Genomic DNA, 13082 nt, shown 5'->3' on the forward strand with positions numbered 1-13082 from the left:
TTTTTTTTTTTTGCAATTTAAAAGATTTCATAATCTTTACTATGCATGGACCAACACCTTAATAGTCACATTGAGTGGAAGTGCTGATACAATTTATTACTGTTCTTGGGGTGAAACATTATACAAGACGTATTTCACACAAGAAATATTAACCAATGTGTTTTGATTAATTGAAATAAGAATAACCATTATCATTAACTAGATAGTCTGCAGCAGAGATTAAATAATTTCTTTTCCCTTTACTTGCTAAGTACCACTTTCCAGACCCTGTACAGGAAAAAAAATTGCCTCCTAAAATGAACAAAAAACTTCAAAACTAAACCAGATCTAATTAAACTATATAAATTAGTAACAAGAGTTAGACTGATACAATCATAAGGTATTCTGTGTATCCATGTAAAAGCAGATATGGGCAACACAGAGTAAATTTTATACCAACCAAATTGTTTTTGTTCCAATGTAATATGTTTATCTCATTATGATGTCATAGAACAGGTAGGTAGGGTAGCAGGAAACAGATTTATTTTTTTTTTGGCCCCAAAATTTGTTTTCCCTTTATTCTAAAGTTTCTAGTGCTTTCCATTCTTACAATTTCAGTACATTAGAAACCAATATGATTATTTTTATTTATTTTTTTTTAAATAAGAGTTTGTATTTTCTATATATATATGGATGAAAAGTTTTTGGAGCAAAATTTGCTTTGTGCCACCCAATGCCTTGGTCTTCCATGAACACAAGAATAATATTTAATTATTACTATTCCAAAAACAAATGTATGAGGTGTTGGAGGCACTTTTTATTTGCACCAACAATGCATACCATTTTTTTTTTTCACTGGCTAACTATCATATATAACAACCACCAATCAAATTAAAAATTTTTAATTTTTAATTTGACCTCCCTCACAAACCACCGATCAAATTTTAATAGAGGTGCTTCCTGATCCTCCCCACCTCACTATCAATTATAAAATAGCCCTTATAAAACTTAGGTCATTATCAAATACATACACAAAGTACTTCAATAAACTTAAACTTGTGCACATTATACTTCATAACAGTACACACAACAACATGTATAACTAACAACAACTCAGTTATCACATGACTATCACATGGTTTCTTCTTTGCCCTTGATATGGTTCAGAGTACAAATCACATGATTTAGGACAGCTCTCCTATTGGTGCACTGTCTAACCACAGTTCATGCATGAATGAATAGAGATTGCTACTAACTGATACCTGAAAAAAAAAACAACAACAAATTTCATCTTTTTTCTTTTACTCTTGTTTTCTGCTAGATGTATCTGTATGAAGCAAAAGAATGGTGGTTGTGAAACTTGGTTGAGAAAATTGGAAGAAGCCCTACTTAAATATTTATCAAAATAATAACTGCTTTCAACACCTAAACATTGTAAAATAAGAAGACAACTGCACAATATATGAATTAGATAAATCTAGAGAATACAGAAAAACAGTGACGTTGTTGGTGTCACATTCGACTGAACCGGGGGCTGGTTACGAAAACTTAAATGTTGCTATTAGAATATGGAGTTATCAAAGGCAATATAGATCTTAAAATGTTCGAAAATGGTTGTTGTTTTAGGATTATAATCATAAATCTTTGATAGATGCCATTAATTGTGGAGGGAAAGCACTATTCGATCACAAGAACGTCCATTTTCATATGTGGACGGGTAACATTAAGAAATGCTTGCTTCCCATTTCACCAATATATGTAAGTTGTTTCTTGGCCTATTCTGATAAAACAAACTTTTTTGGAAAGAGCAGTTTGTGCTACAGATGATGTCATATTTTTCATGACATAATGGTAAGATCAAAACGTATTACAATATCACAAATGTCTCCCTTTTAATGTCAGCATTGTAAAAATGGAAAGAAATCGATTTAAAGACAAAATGTTAGACATTTTTTTAAAGTTATTTGAACAGCTTTTTTTAATTGGGACTTTTATTAACTATATTGACAATTTATTACATTACCCCAAAGTCCATATTTCAATTATGTCACAAGTCTTAATTTTTTCGACGTTGACCATTGGCTACTATCTGGCTTACGGTTGTAAAATATAACGACAAATAGTATTGTTACCAAAGTATATTCACACTTAAAGGACTGTATACAGATTCAGAATATCATGTTTATTCTAAAAAAAAAATGTTTTATTGTCTAATAGTAAATAAATACCAACGTTGGTTGTGATGTCACGTAGTCTTTTTCCCGACGTTTTCTACACGTTGCGTGCTACCCGGTATTTATCAAATGCTTTTTTTGTTTAACAGTTTAGAGTGTACTATTAACTATGAAATTTTGAGTTTTACATGTATATATGCTGCAGATAGTATATTCTAAAAATAATGGTAGTTGGTTGAATATATATCTTAGCGCAGCATTTTGTCTGTGTCTAACCAAAATGTCACATCTAAAATTTATATATTTTATTTGTTCACGTGTACACCATGCAAAATTTGAAAGAATTGTTCAAAAAGGCAAATTGTGTTGAGTTGATTTCTTCATATACTTAAAAATGTATTCATCCTCCTCTATGGTTTTATCATTTCATTTTTTCTTTGGCTTAACAAATGGGTTATATATATATGTAAAACCGTGTCTAACAAAAATGTCACAAAGCGTATTTTTGATGTTTCCAATGTAACGTTCTGTTTTGCGACGTAAAAACTCTTTTAACGTCAATTTCAAAAACATTAAAAAACAATTGAAAAGTTAAGATACTAGATTAAATTAATACGATTCTAGATGTAATGAATAGAAAAAATACAATTTTAGCAAATCTGATAAAATAATGAAAGAAATGTTGAAAAAACAACAGGAAAAGGAAAGAGCACCCCCCCCCCCTTGCCCGCACTCCTGTCTGTTCATATGCAATGATGTCCTAGTGAAATCGAGATCAGCGTGTCTGCATCAAATTATTTTGAAGTGTGTACACATGCGCTTGCACATTTGCTAGTGAAATATTGTAAAATCAACGCATTTCATGATCGACTTAATTACCTCTTGACAATTATTTTAGCTATAAGATATAAGAAGCTGTACAAATATTGCAAAAAAAACATTTTGTTTGAATTTTTTTTTTCAAATCGGACCAAAAACAAACAAAGAAAATTTATTCTGGTGTGGCCTTTTTGACCCCTTATAACTTGCAAACCATAAAAGATATCCGAAATCTGATTGAAAAATGCAGGCAGGATTATTAATGAAGAATCCAATGAAATAAAAATTTGAAAAAAAAGTCATGAAAATGTTTTTAGGTGTTGCCCAACTTTGACCCCCTATAACTTGAAAACGGTCCAATGCACAAAATATCTGCTGTACATTTGTTTACCCGTAATAAAGAACACATTAAAATAGAATAATTAAAATTGAAAAAAAAAAAAAAAAAAATCTACACGGGTTTTAATAAAACACATATTTTTACCCTTTTTGGCCCCATTTTCTAAAGTGGCAGGGGCAACAAAGTCCAAATTCAATTGGAATCTTCTAAGTTGTTGGTAAAATCATATCAACATTTCAGAACAATTCGTCAACTACAACTTAAGTTATCTCACAGAAACGAGGTGTCCCCAGACCACGACGATGAATGCGCGGACGACAACGTTGCTGCTGACCACAACAACTGCGCCATAACATTACATGACCGCAAGTTTTTTTCATCGTATTAATTCAAATGGGAGATTTCACTCTCAAATTTTCTCAAAGAGGGAACTTTCCCAAGGTTTTGTTTTCTCGAAATGTTTAGCAATGTTTTATGTTTAGCAACAGACCTTAGAATTCCGAAACGAGTACATGTATTCAGAAAGATCAACATATATCTACATTAGAGATATATAATCAAATAGGAAAGAAATAAATTCACTTTATAGGCTTCCACAATTTGATTTCTAGGAGGAGGGGTGTTGCTGACTTTTTTCTTGTAGGTTTGTTGACTTTCTGTTTAGTGAGGGTGTTTTACATTTTTTTAGCTCAACACGAAATTTGTTTTCATAATTCCTAACATTTTTCTCATAGGATAAAATTTCCTTCAAATTAGTTTTAAATGGTTGATGCCAAACTATTTACCATATCAGGATGTAATCTGATCATTTCAATTGACCAAAACGTAAGAAAAATTAATATTGAATCGGATAATTAAATTATAAAACAAGTTGTGTGTGTTATTTTATGTAAAAAATTAAATAAGCTTACTTCTTTTTACGTGTCACAATTATAGAACGATGTAAGCCGCAATACAAATATGACGTCGAAATTTTGCACACTATGTTAGTAGTTTGGAAGTCGTGACCAAAAAAAAAATCACAGTAAACATGACAGGGCAAGATTTGATTTTCTGTCAAGACGTTCAAAACTGGCGTTATTCTGTTTATCACCAAAGTAACAGTAGACGTTACACAATATCCTAATTCTAATTAGAAACTGTTGATGTTTTTTAGTATAACAGCAGTAGCATGAAATTATCAGGCAGTAAGAACAATGAAAATTGATTCAAATGCCTATAATAAAAAATATCCCTACTTATAATTTTTCATTAAACAGAAAAGGAGCATAACTCCTTACTAGTTAGTAAAGGCAACATACTATCCAACTAACAGAAGCTGCATATCATTAAAATCATTGTGTTTAAGTTAAAAAAATATTAGTTCGATGTTCTAGGATATTTATTTGTTCAGTGTCTGGTTTTATAAAAAATCTCAAACTAAGATGTTCTTCAAATCCTTCCTCAACTCAAAATTTGACCAATCAGATCATTTGAAATTGAAGATTTGGGGAAAAACTCTGGATTTGAGGAATTTTTTTATGAAACCCAGGCCAGACGTAGTATTGTGAAACATTGATTTTAAATATTCATGGATTAGTTTCATTTGTACAATTTTGTTAATATTTTGTATAGAGGTTAATAAGACTTATCCATTTAGAATGAATTACACATATCATACTACATGGACTGGTATTGTAAGTTTAATTTATCGCATTATACTAATGTTCACTATGGACAAAAGAAGCAAGAAAAAAAAAATGCCGCAAATTTGATTTTCAACACTATATACACGTTAAACTAATCATTTTTTGTAACTTCTTCTGAATTGATACCCATTAATACGTTCACTTGATAAAATCTGTTAAAATTACAGCCCATTTTGGTCTATTTTATCTGTACATGACTGTTTAGATGGTTGTCTCATAACATTTTACATCATCAATTAATATTCTAAGCTTAGAATTATTGTAACTGTGACAGAATTCATAAATTTTACCTTTTTTTACTGTGAACATTGAAAAAAAAATTTGTACAATATCAAATACGGTGAAAGTATCCCAAACTTTGTGGATCAGGGAAAAAACACAAATTCGAGGATTTTTTAATTTATGGTTTTGAGGTTTTCAGTATACATATCAATGAAAATCTCCTTTTTGTTAGTAACCAAATTCGTGGTTTTGCCCATGAAAACCATGAAAATTGGTTCCCCACAAATAATAGTACTTTCACAGTAATATTAAAATCATTTAATACCTTATATGGGGTAGGATTGAGTGCTCTACAGTGATCGTTACGTAGAGTCTTCAATGATGCTAGAGCTTTCGATCGTAGTTCTGTCAAGGTAGGCAGTGGCTGCTTCACCTAAAAACAATATGTCAATAAAAAAAATGCATAGTTTGAAAATAGTGGTTCAATAGTTTTTGAGTTACAGATGACACTAAGTACCCCTAAGCATAATGGACAGGAGTACGAATAGATCATCAAATGCATACTAGAACTGCTTTCTTCATTGGTTATACATACTGAGTATAACATGTCTAAATCAGTATCACATGCTGTATCAACCCGAGACTCCTCTATCACCCCAAGGGCTGACGGCCCGCGTGGTGATATAGGTGGAGGGTTAATACCACATGTGATACAGATTTAGACATGTCATGTTCATTATATCATATATTTTAACTATACTTCAAGTGTGGTCTGTGAAGGGGTGTGATATAGGGTATGCGATGTAGGGTAGACAATGTAGGGTTTATACAAACAATTATAATGAATATACAAATAAGTTATATTTTAATCTAAATATTTGATATAAGTGAATGCTTCTCACACAAAATATTTTAACTGATGGTATTATAAATACAGCTGTCAATCTGATTTTTTCAACAATTTATATCTTCTAAAACTACCAAGTTTTCTCGCAAGTCTCCATTTACTCATTAGTCAAGGATCAAAACTACCAAGTCCCAACCGCAGCAAACATGTAACCCTCAGACCATCTCTTCATTAGATAATCAGAGTTTTCAATAATACTTAGATTCAAATTTTACAAGTCATCAGAATTTTGAACTTAATAGTTTGATAGAACAACAGAAAGAGAGAAACTCATCAATAACAGTTTTTTTCGCAGTAAATATGGTACATTGTCATATGGTCTACTGATTATGAACACACCTTTTCACATGTTTAACAGCTTCAGTGACAAATCTTTTTTTCTTTTTCACAACATACGAAACTAGTAAAACACGGCATCTGCTTCAAAATTCATGCATACACATGTAGCATATGTTTCCTATTCAAATCCAACTACATTCATATCTGGACCTCTATATTTTTAAAAGTCATTGAGTATTTAGTTTTGTCTATTTTAAATGTTGAAATTATGTTAGATTATTTCTGTCTCAACATGTACATGTATCTTACCTCTCCATTTTCAATAAATACTTTATGCAACCTTTCAACTTTTGCAGGACAAACATAAGCCCTTTTTGATTCCTGAAATACATAAGTTTACATAAGCGCATAAATTAAAGTTGGTAATTAGTCACATCATTATTCCTTGTAAAGATACATGGTATCCAAACAAAGAAGAAAAATAATTTTTTTCTTCTTTTTCAGATTAATTTTAACCTTTTAAATAAAAGATAGAGGTCACTTCTTGTTGCCCTGTTTATATAATGAACAATATCTTCAATACAGTAATTTCAGAAATTAGGGGTATTGTAAGAGCTTTCAGACTTGCCAGTTTAATATCAATTTTTAAGTATTTCTTTGATTTTTTTTTTTTAAAATGAATAATTGAAAATGTTAATTTATTCAAATAATGCTTTCCAACATCAATAAAATAAAATGCTTCACATGGTGCCACTTGATACGACCACAGAGGTTGAAATCTGAACAGTTGGGCCAAGTATGCAACACTTTTTCTTGATACAGCTTTCAATTTTGATTTAATACAATCAGAAATTTGATACTGGATAAGAGGATAGTCTTAAATCTGAAAAAAAAATCTTGTTTCTAGTCCCCTTGTGACCCCTTATTCTTACTTAGCTCAAACCACAACCTGAAAAATCAATCCTAGTCTTCCTTTTGTGATATGAAAGTACAATTTCAAAGACATCCATTCACTTTAACTAAAGTTCTTGCCCCAACAAAGGGAAAATGCTTGTTTTTGGCACCTTTTCGGCTACTAATTCCAAAAAGATTAAGACTTAACAACAAAAATCAATCCTATCCATCCTTTGGTGGAATGGCATCTTGTAAAAGAACTTAAAAGAGATGAGATATACAGTCACTAATAGTCAAGCTTTTGTCTGGACATTAAGGAACATGCTTGTTTCTGGCCCACTTTTTGGCCTCTAATAACATGAATAACTAAAATGTTCAAGTCAAAACCCGCAAAATCAAAACCGGTCTGACCACTGTGGTACAGTATCAAAGACATTCCTATGGTTTTACTTGCCAAAACTACACCAATTTTTTGTATTGCACTAGATTCTAAAAAACATGCTTCTAGAACAGGGTTATGTTGCTACAAGACGGAAGTTATCACCACATAAGTTTTATGGTTGTCATAATGAATGCGTGGATCGTTATGGTGTATCCATCTGCACCATGAAAACTGATTTATTCAACGTGTCATAGTTTTCCTTTCCTCTTTCGTCTACTACGGACTTGACTTTTTATGAGCAACTAGGTGGGAGTTTCTATAAAAGCAGAGGAAGCTTACCCTAACGGTGCACCTGGTCCATGCTCCTAGTTTTTAGTGGCGTCTGAGTTGCTCATTTGCTTTTGTTACTTTGTATGTATAATTTTAGCTACTTTGTGTTCTTTGTTGTGTATGTCTGTTTTCCATGTCTGGTCTTTGTCCCTGGATTATATTCTTTTGATTAGCGCTATAATCTTGGTTCCCTTGATTATTCTTTTACCGTATTCAATAAAATAATGTTTTTTGGCCCCTAATCATAAAACAGTTGGAGCCATAACCCCAAAACCAATACCAACCTTCCTTCAGAGGTTTGAAATCTTGTTACACAATTTTGTGAGGCGAAAATGATTCAGCGTATGTACCAAAATTATGTATTTTTTGGACATTTCGGTTCATGGTATGTTGTGGCTGCCTACGATTCTAAAGATACAATGCTATGTTTAAATAAATTCAACCAACTAATAATTAAGTTATTGCAGGAAAACAAAAAAAAAAAAAAACAAACAAACAAAAAAAACAAAACATTAATTTGATGCATATAATGTCCTTTGTTATGGCAGAAAACTTACTATAAATGGATGTCTACATAAGACTCTTTCATTCACTGTGGGTGGGTCATCATCTGGTTTTAACATCAGATCTACCAAGGCATTGCCTAAGAAAACAAAAACATTCCAACTGTTCAGAACTGCAAGGACAAAACTATATGCAACCATAAATTTTCTGTATGAACTTGACTCTAAGGCCAATCCAATTTAATTTCTAGGTTTTCTGGCCATTAATTTCTATTAATCAAATGAGCAAGGAAGGCATTTCTTTTTCACAGTTTATGGACCCAAATAGTGGTGAGGGTATATTTATATTGACCTAGTCCCAACAAATACTTAGAAAGTTTTTATTTGTGGATACCAATTTTTGTAATTAAGGAAACAATTATCAGTTTGTAAATTTTTGAATTCATGAATTTGACAACTCTATCATTAAAAACAAATAGGACATTCCCTCTTCTTTGGGAACCAAATTTCATGGTTTACCAAACAAAAGAAAATTAATACCCCACTATCAAAAATATTGTCATAGTAAACAATGAGGAAGGTGCTCTTAATAAATGTCAGGGTGCTGCCTGATATAACCACAGAGGTCAAACACTGTACTGTTAGGACAAACTGTAAGAACAAAATATACACACTTGATACAGCTCTTAATCTGAATCATGATTAAATGTTGGACAAGAAACTGACCAGAAAGGAGGTGGCAAAAAAAACCAATCTGTACTCCACTTTCTGTCCTGGTATTGTTACTATTGTAACTAAACAGTTTATAACCTACCATCATGGCTGAACAATCTGTATGCCACTTTCTGTCCTGGTATTGTTACTTTTTCTACATCTTCACTCAGTTTAATTCTTGGTTTACTGTTTACTTCTACTAACTAAAATAAGTAACATTTTTAAGTATAGATTCATTCAAGGTCTTAAGGAGATTTCAAAAGGTTGATTTGTTAAAGAAAAAAACAGATTGCTTAATTGCAGTTAAACATCTGTTGTCTGATATTGTATGCATTTCAGGACTACAGTTAGAACAAAAAACAACCCTGCTTGCAGTAATGGAATTAGATCTTTAACATCCTGGAAACAATAACAACAGTCTTGAGGAAGACACAGCCAACAAAAAAATCAGATGTAAATATACAGCAAAAAACAACTTTACAGAAAATCTAGATTTGGAAAATTGGATTTCCAATTTAAATCAGAAATAAATCATTTCTGAAAACATATCATCCCACTCAACACATCATTTTATTATTTATCATCTTTTATATCCTCTAAATGCTACCTGTGTAATCAGTAATGGCGGAGAAGCAGTGACACTGATTGACAATCATTTTTCAAGCCTTTGTTGGGACCAGCTAGAGATCTGACCCACAATGGTGGAACGATGAGGTAACAGAAAATCAATTATACAATAGTTGCTTATAAAGAGGGCATGAAAAACTGACTGCACAAGGACAGTGATATCACCTGAGAACATGATAATGCTCGAGACACAGTCAAGAGCATTATCTTGGTTGAAGGTAATATTGCTATTCCAAGGGCTGTCAACTTATCATGGTAATGCCTTCTATATAAGTAATTATTGTGTTTATTTCATTGAAGAAAATGTGATTTAAAAGGTCATGAGGATCTAGGTTTTTTATTTTTTTTGGCCTTGTATAAATCATGTTTATTTTCTATTTAACAAAAGTAATATTATATCAAGTAACTTTCTGCGTCAGTAGCAGATGTGCGGCTCGCCATATTTTCATTGACAACTGCTTGATTACGTATGTGTTTGAATAAGGGGATGTAACTCTAAACTAGTAACCGGGCATTATCAGATCATGATATTGACTGGTAAAACATCATGTGAACAGCTTTTATCCAATCGATATTACTGATTTTTGACTGATATGAAAGAATGACCATTCATGCGTCACTGGTTACAAAGAAAATAACTTCTGTGATGTAGTTCTAACATGGTAGTAACTAATTTATTATGCTACAAATCAGGGCACTGTCTACGATGTTAACCAGAGTATTATCATTCCTTTATCACAAGAGTGACACCTGACACATATTTAGAAGTGATATGGATGCTTTTGCTCCTTAAGTAACATTGGAAGTTGCAAGCGGGACACCTGGTTAATGGCCCATTGTAATTGGTTACATTACTGATATCAGCCTGTTGTCAATGGTGACATTACTGATATCAGCCTGTTGTCAATTGTATGTTTATAAGTGAAGAAATTACATTCAATGACATAAAATAGTTATGTTGTTTTTTTTGCTTTTGTAATGATTTAAATACATGTATGTATGTGATAAAAACATTATGAGATTGCATTGTTCCATATTACCCCTTCCATCAACCTTAGATTTATATCAGCCCTCAAGCAAAGCTATATGGTTGGATATAGAAGTCTTATGTTGATACACAGGCTGATATGGAAAATGCAATGTAAAAATGTAGGAACAGGAACTCGAGATATTGAAACAAATTTTTTTTACCTTATATACACCACCAAGGGCAGGCTGTTTCTGACAAGTCACAAGATGTGTCCCAATACCAAAACAATTTATTTTATGTCCCTATAATTATAAGAAAAAAACAAGCAAGCATCAAACTATATTCAAGATTTGATAATGATGACAGGAAATTTGTGTTACAATACTTAATATTTTCACTTAATATTTCAGCTGACAGAAGGGTTTTCGAAACTTCTATAAAATATTGTGCAGGTACGTGAATAAGTTGATATAAATCCAATTTAAAAGCTAAAATATATCAATGTATCTTAACCTCATAGATCTGGTTCATCATAAAAAAAAACTTAACTACCTCATAGCTCTGGTTCATTATAAAAAAAACTTGTATATATATTTGAAGAATATGATATTAATGTTTTGTTATTTGAATTGCCACAACTCGACAGAAAATATCAGAAATTAAAATAAACTCTTCCTTAAAACTGCCAAATTACTGACATGTTCTTGAGTAAACAAGATTACTGTGTATTGACTGGAGCAAACAATATTACATTAATAAACTGATGTTCATTTTGGAAAATAAATGAATCGCAGAAATTACAGACGGGGGGTTAGCTCTAGTAATTTCCAGTAATTTTTAATATCAGCTACAAGAAAAATTCTAAATAGAAAGATGGCCTCCTTGGAACACTTGTGAAACCCCCTAAAATTTTCTAGCTTAATGTTTTATGCTATACCTGTTGATTTAAGGAATGTATAGTGTCTTCATTAATATCATTACTGGCCACTATGGTTAACTGGGAGAACCAAGGTACATTAAAACTAAAATAAAAATAATAACATATAATGCCAAACATTTTGCAGTCAATTCACAAGTGTTTATTTCTGTGCAAACCCAATTATACTACATGATGAGCAACTATATTTTTCACCATATTCTATGGAACTTATCAGTAAAATCCTAAATTTTGTGAAATTTTAAAACAGGTACTATTTTTACTATGGAGATACTTACAATCCTTAAAGAGTAATTTGCAGTCAAAATTCGTTAAAAATATTCCAAATTTGTACAAGTAAAAACCTCTATTTGTAATTTCTTAACATTTTGTTAGCTTGTGTTGATTTAGTACAGCTCTGAGTTTCCAAGATTGCTGGATTTTTTCATGGGGAAGAATATACATTTTTCATTAATTTGATCACTTTCCCCTGTGTGAAAGAAAAGGAAATATAATAAGCTTTAAATTTTATGTATTTTTACACAACATCAAAATATTTTGAAACATGGGTTTGAAATACAACACTCAAAAATAATAGATTGGAGTACGGGGGAGCAGAATTCCAACCTCATATGTAGTAAAAGTATACATGAAAAGGACTGTACAGTACCTCTTCGCTACTTTTTCAAATGTTTGTCGAACATGGTTAGATAGGTAAGCTAAATCTCCACTATCCAATCGTACACCTCTAGGCTGGTATCCACATTCATGGAGAGCCATAGCAACAGCACAGAAATTTGGTAAACCAGTTCTGTAAGAAAATACAACGTAAGACTTCTTCATAATTTTAAATTATTTTTTTGTTGTGCTTGAAGCCTAGCTCATCAAAATCAAAAACATGACAATAATCATTGGATTTTATATTTTCTTGCCAATTTGAAAATATAGTATCTTAAAATTTTACATTAGAGCAAATTCATATGTCATTTTGGGCAAGTTGAAATAATTTGAATCTTGATAAAAGTTATTTCTTAACAACACTAGAAATTTCAACCCCATCAGGATCCTGTACACATACTGCTTTGGTATTAGTATGTTTAAAGTAAAAGCAATAATTTGGTGATATTGTAGGACATGAATATTTCTTCATTTATGCACAGAGTTACTAACATAATTGGGACATATCTGGTGACTTGTCCGTTAATGTTCAAAGAGAGATAACTCAATGTCTACAAAGTCAATGAAGCCACAAAAACACAGTTGAACTGATAGTGTATGACTTTGTTGCTGCATGTATGCATTTCAGACAGTAAAAAGTTGCCAAATATTTTGAATGTA

General features: G+C 31.6%; 1 protein-coding gene across 2 annotated transcripts in view; it reads right to left on the bottom strand.

Annotated features, from left to right (window-relative positions):
* The window catches only part of LOC148598687 (nicotinate phosphoribosyltransferase-like), a 24706-nt gene continuing 11624 nt past the window's right edge, over positions 1–13082 (bottom strand). For both annotated transcript variants that reach the window (XM_088562427.1, XM_088562426.1), the window contains 8 exons: positions 12415–12555; positions 11766–11850; positions 11050–11130; positions 9332–9434; positions 8572–8657; positions 6718–6789; positions 5548–5655; positions 1–1241 (listed from right to left, as the gene is read on the bottom strand). In XM_088562427.1, coding sequence (XP_088418553.1) covers positions 1164–1241; positions 5548–5655; positions 6718–6789; positions 8572–8657; positions 9332–9434; positions 11050–11130; positions 11766–11850; positions 12415–12555 — 754 coding nt within the window. In that variant the 3' untranslated portion in view covers positions 1–1163. The remainder of the gene's footprint in view (positions 1242–5547; positions 5656–6717; positions 6790–8571; positions 8658–9331; positions 9435–11049; positions 11131–11765; positions 11851–12414; positions 12556–13082) is intronic.

The sequence above is a fragment of the Perna viridis genome, chromosome 14, assembly GCF_037379345.1.
Source record: "Perna viridis isolate PV_CMFRI_1.1 ecotype Kerala chromosome 14, ASM3737934v1, whole genome shotgun sequence".
NCBI classification, from domain to species: domain Eukaryota; kingdom Metazoa; phylum Mollusca; class Bivalvia; order Mytilida; family Mytilidae; genus Perna; species Perna viridis.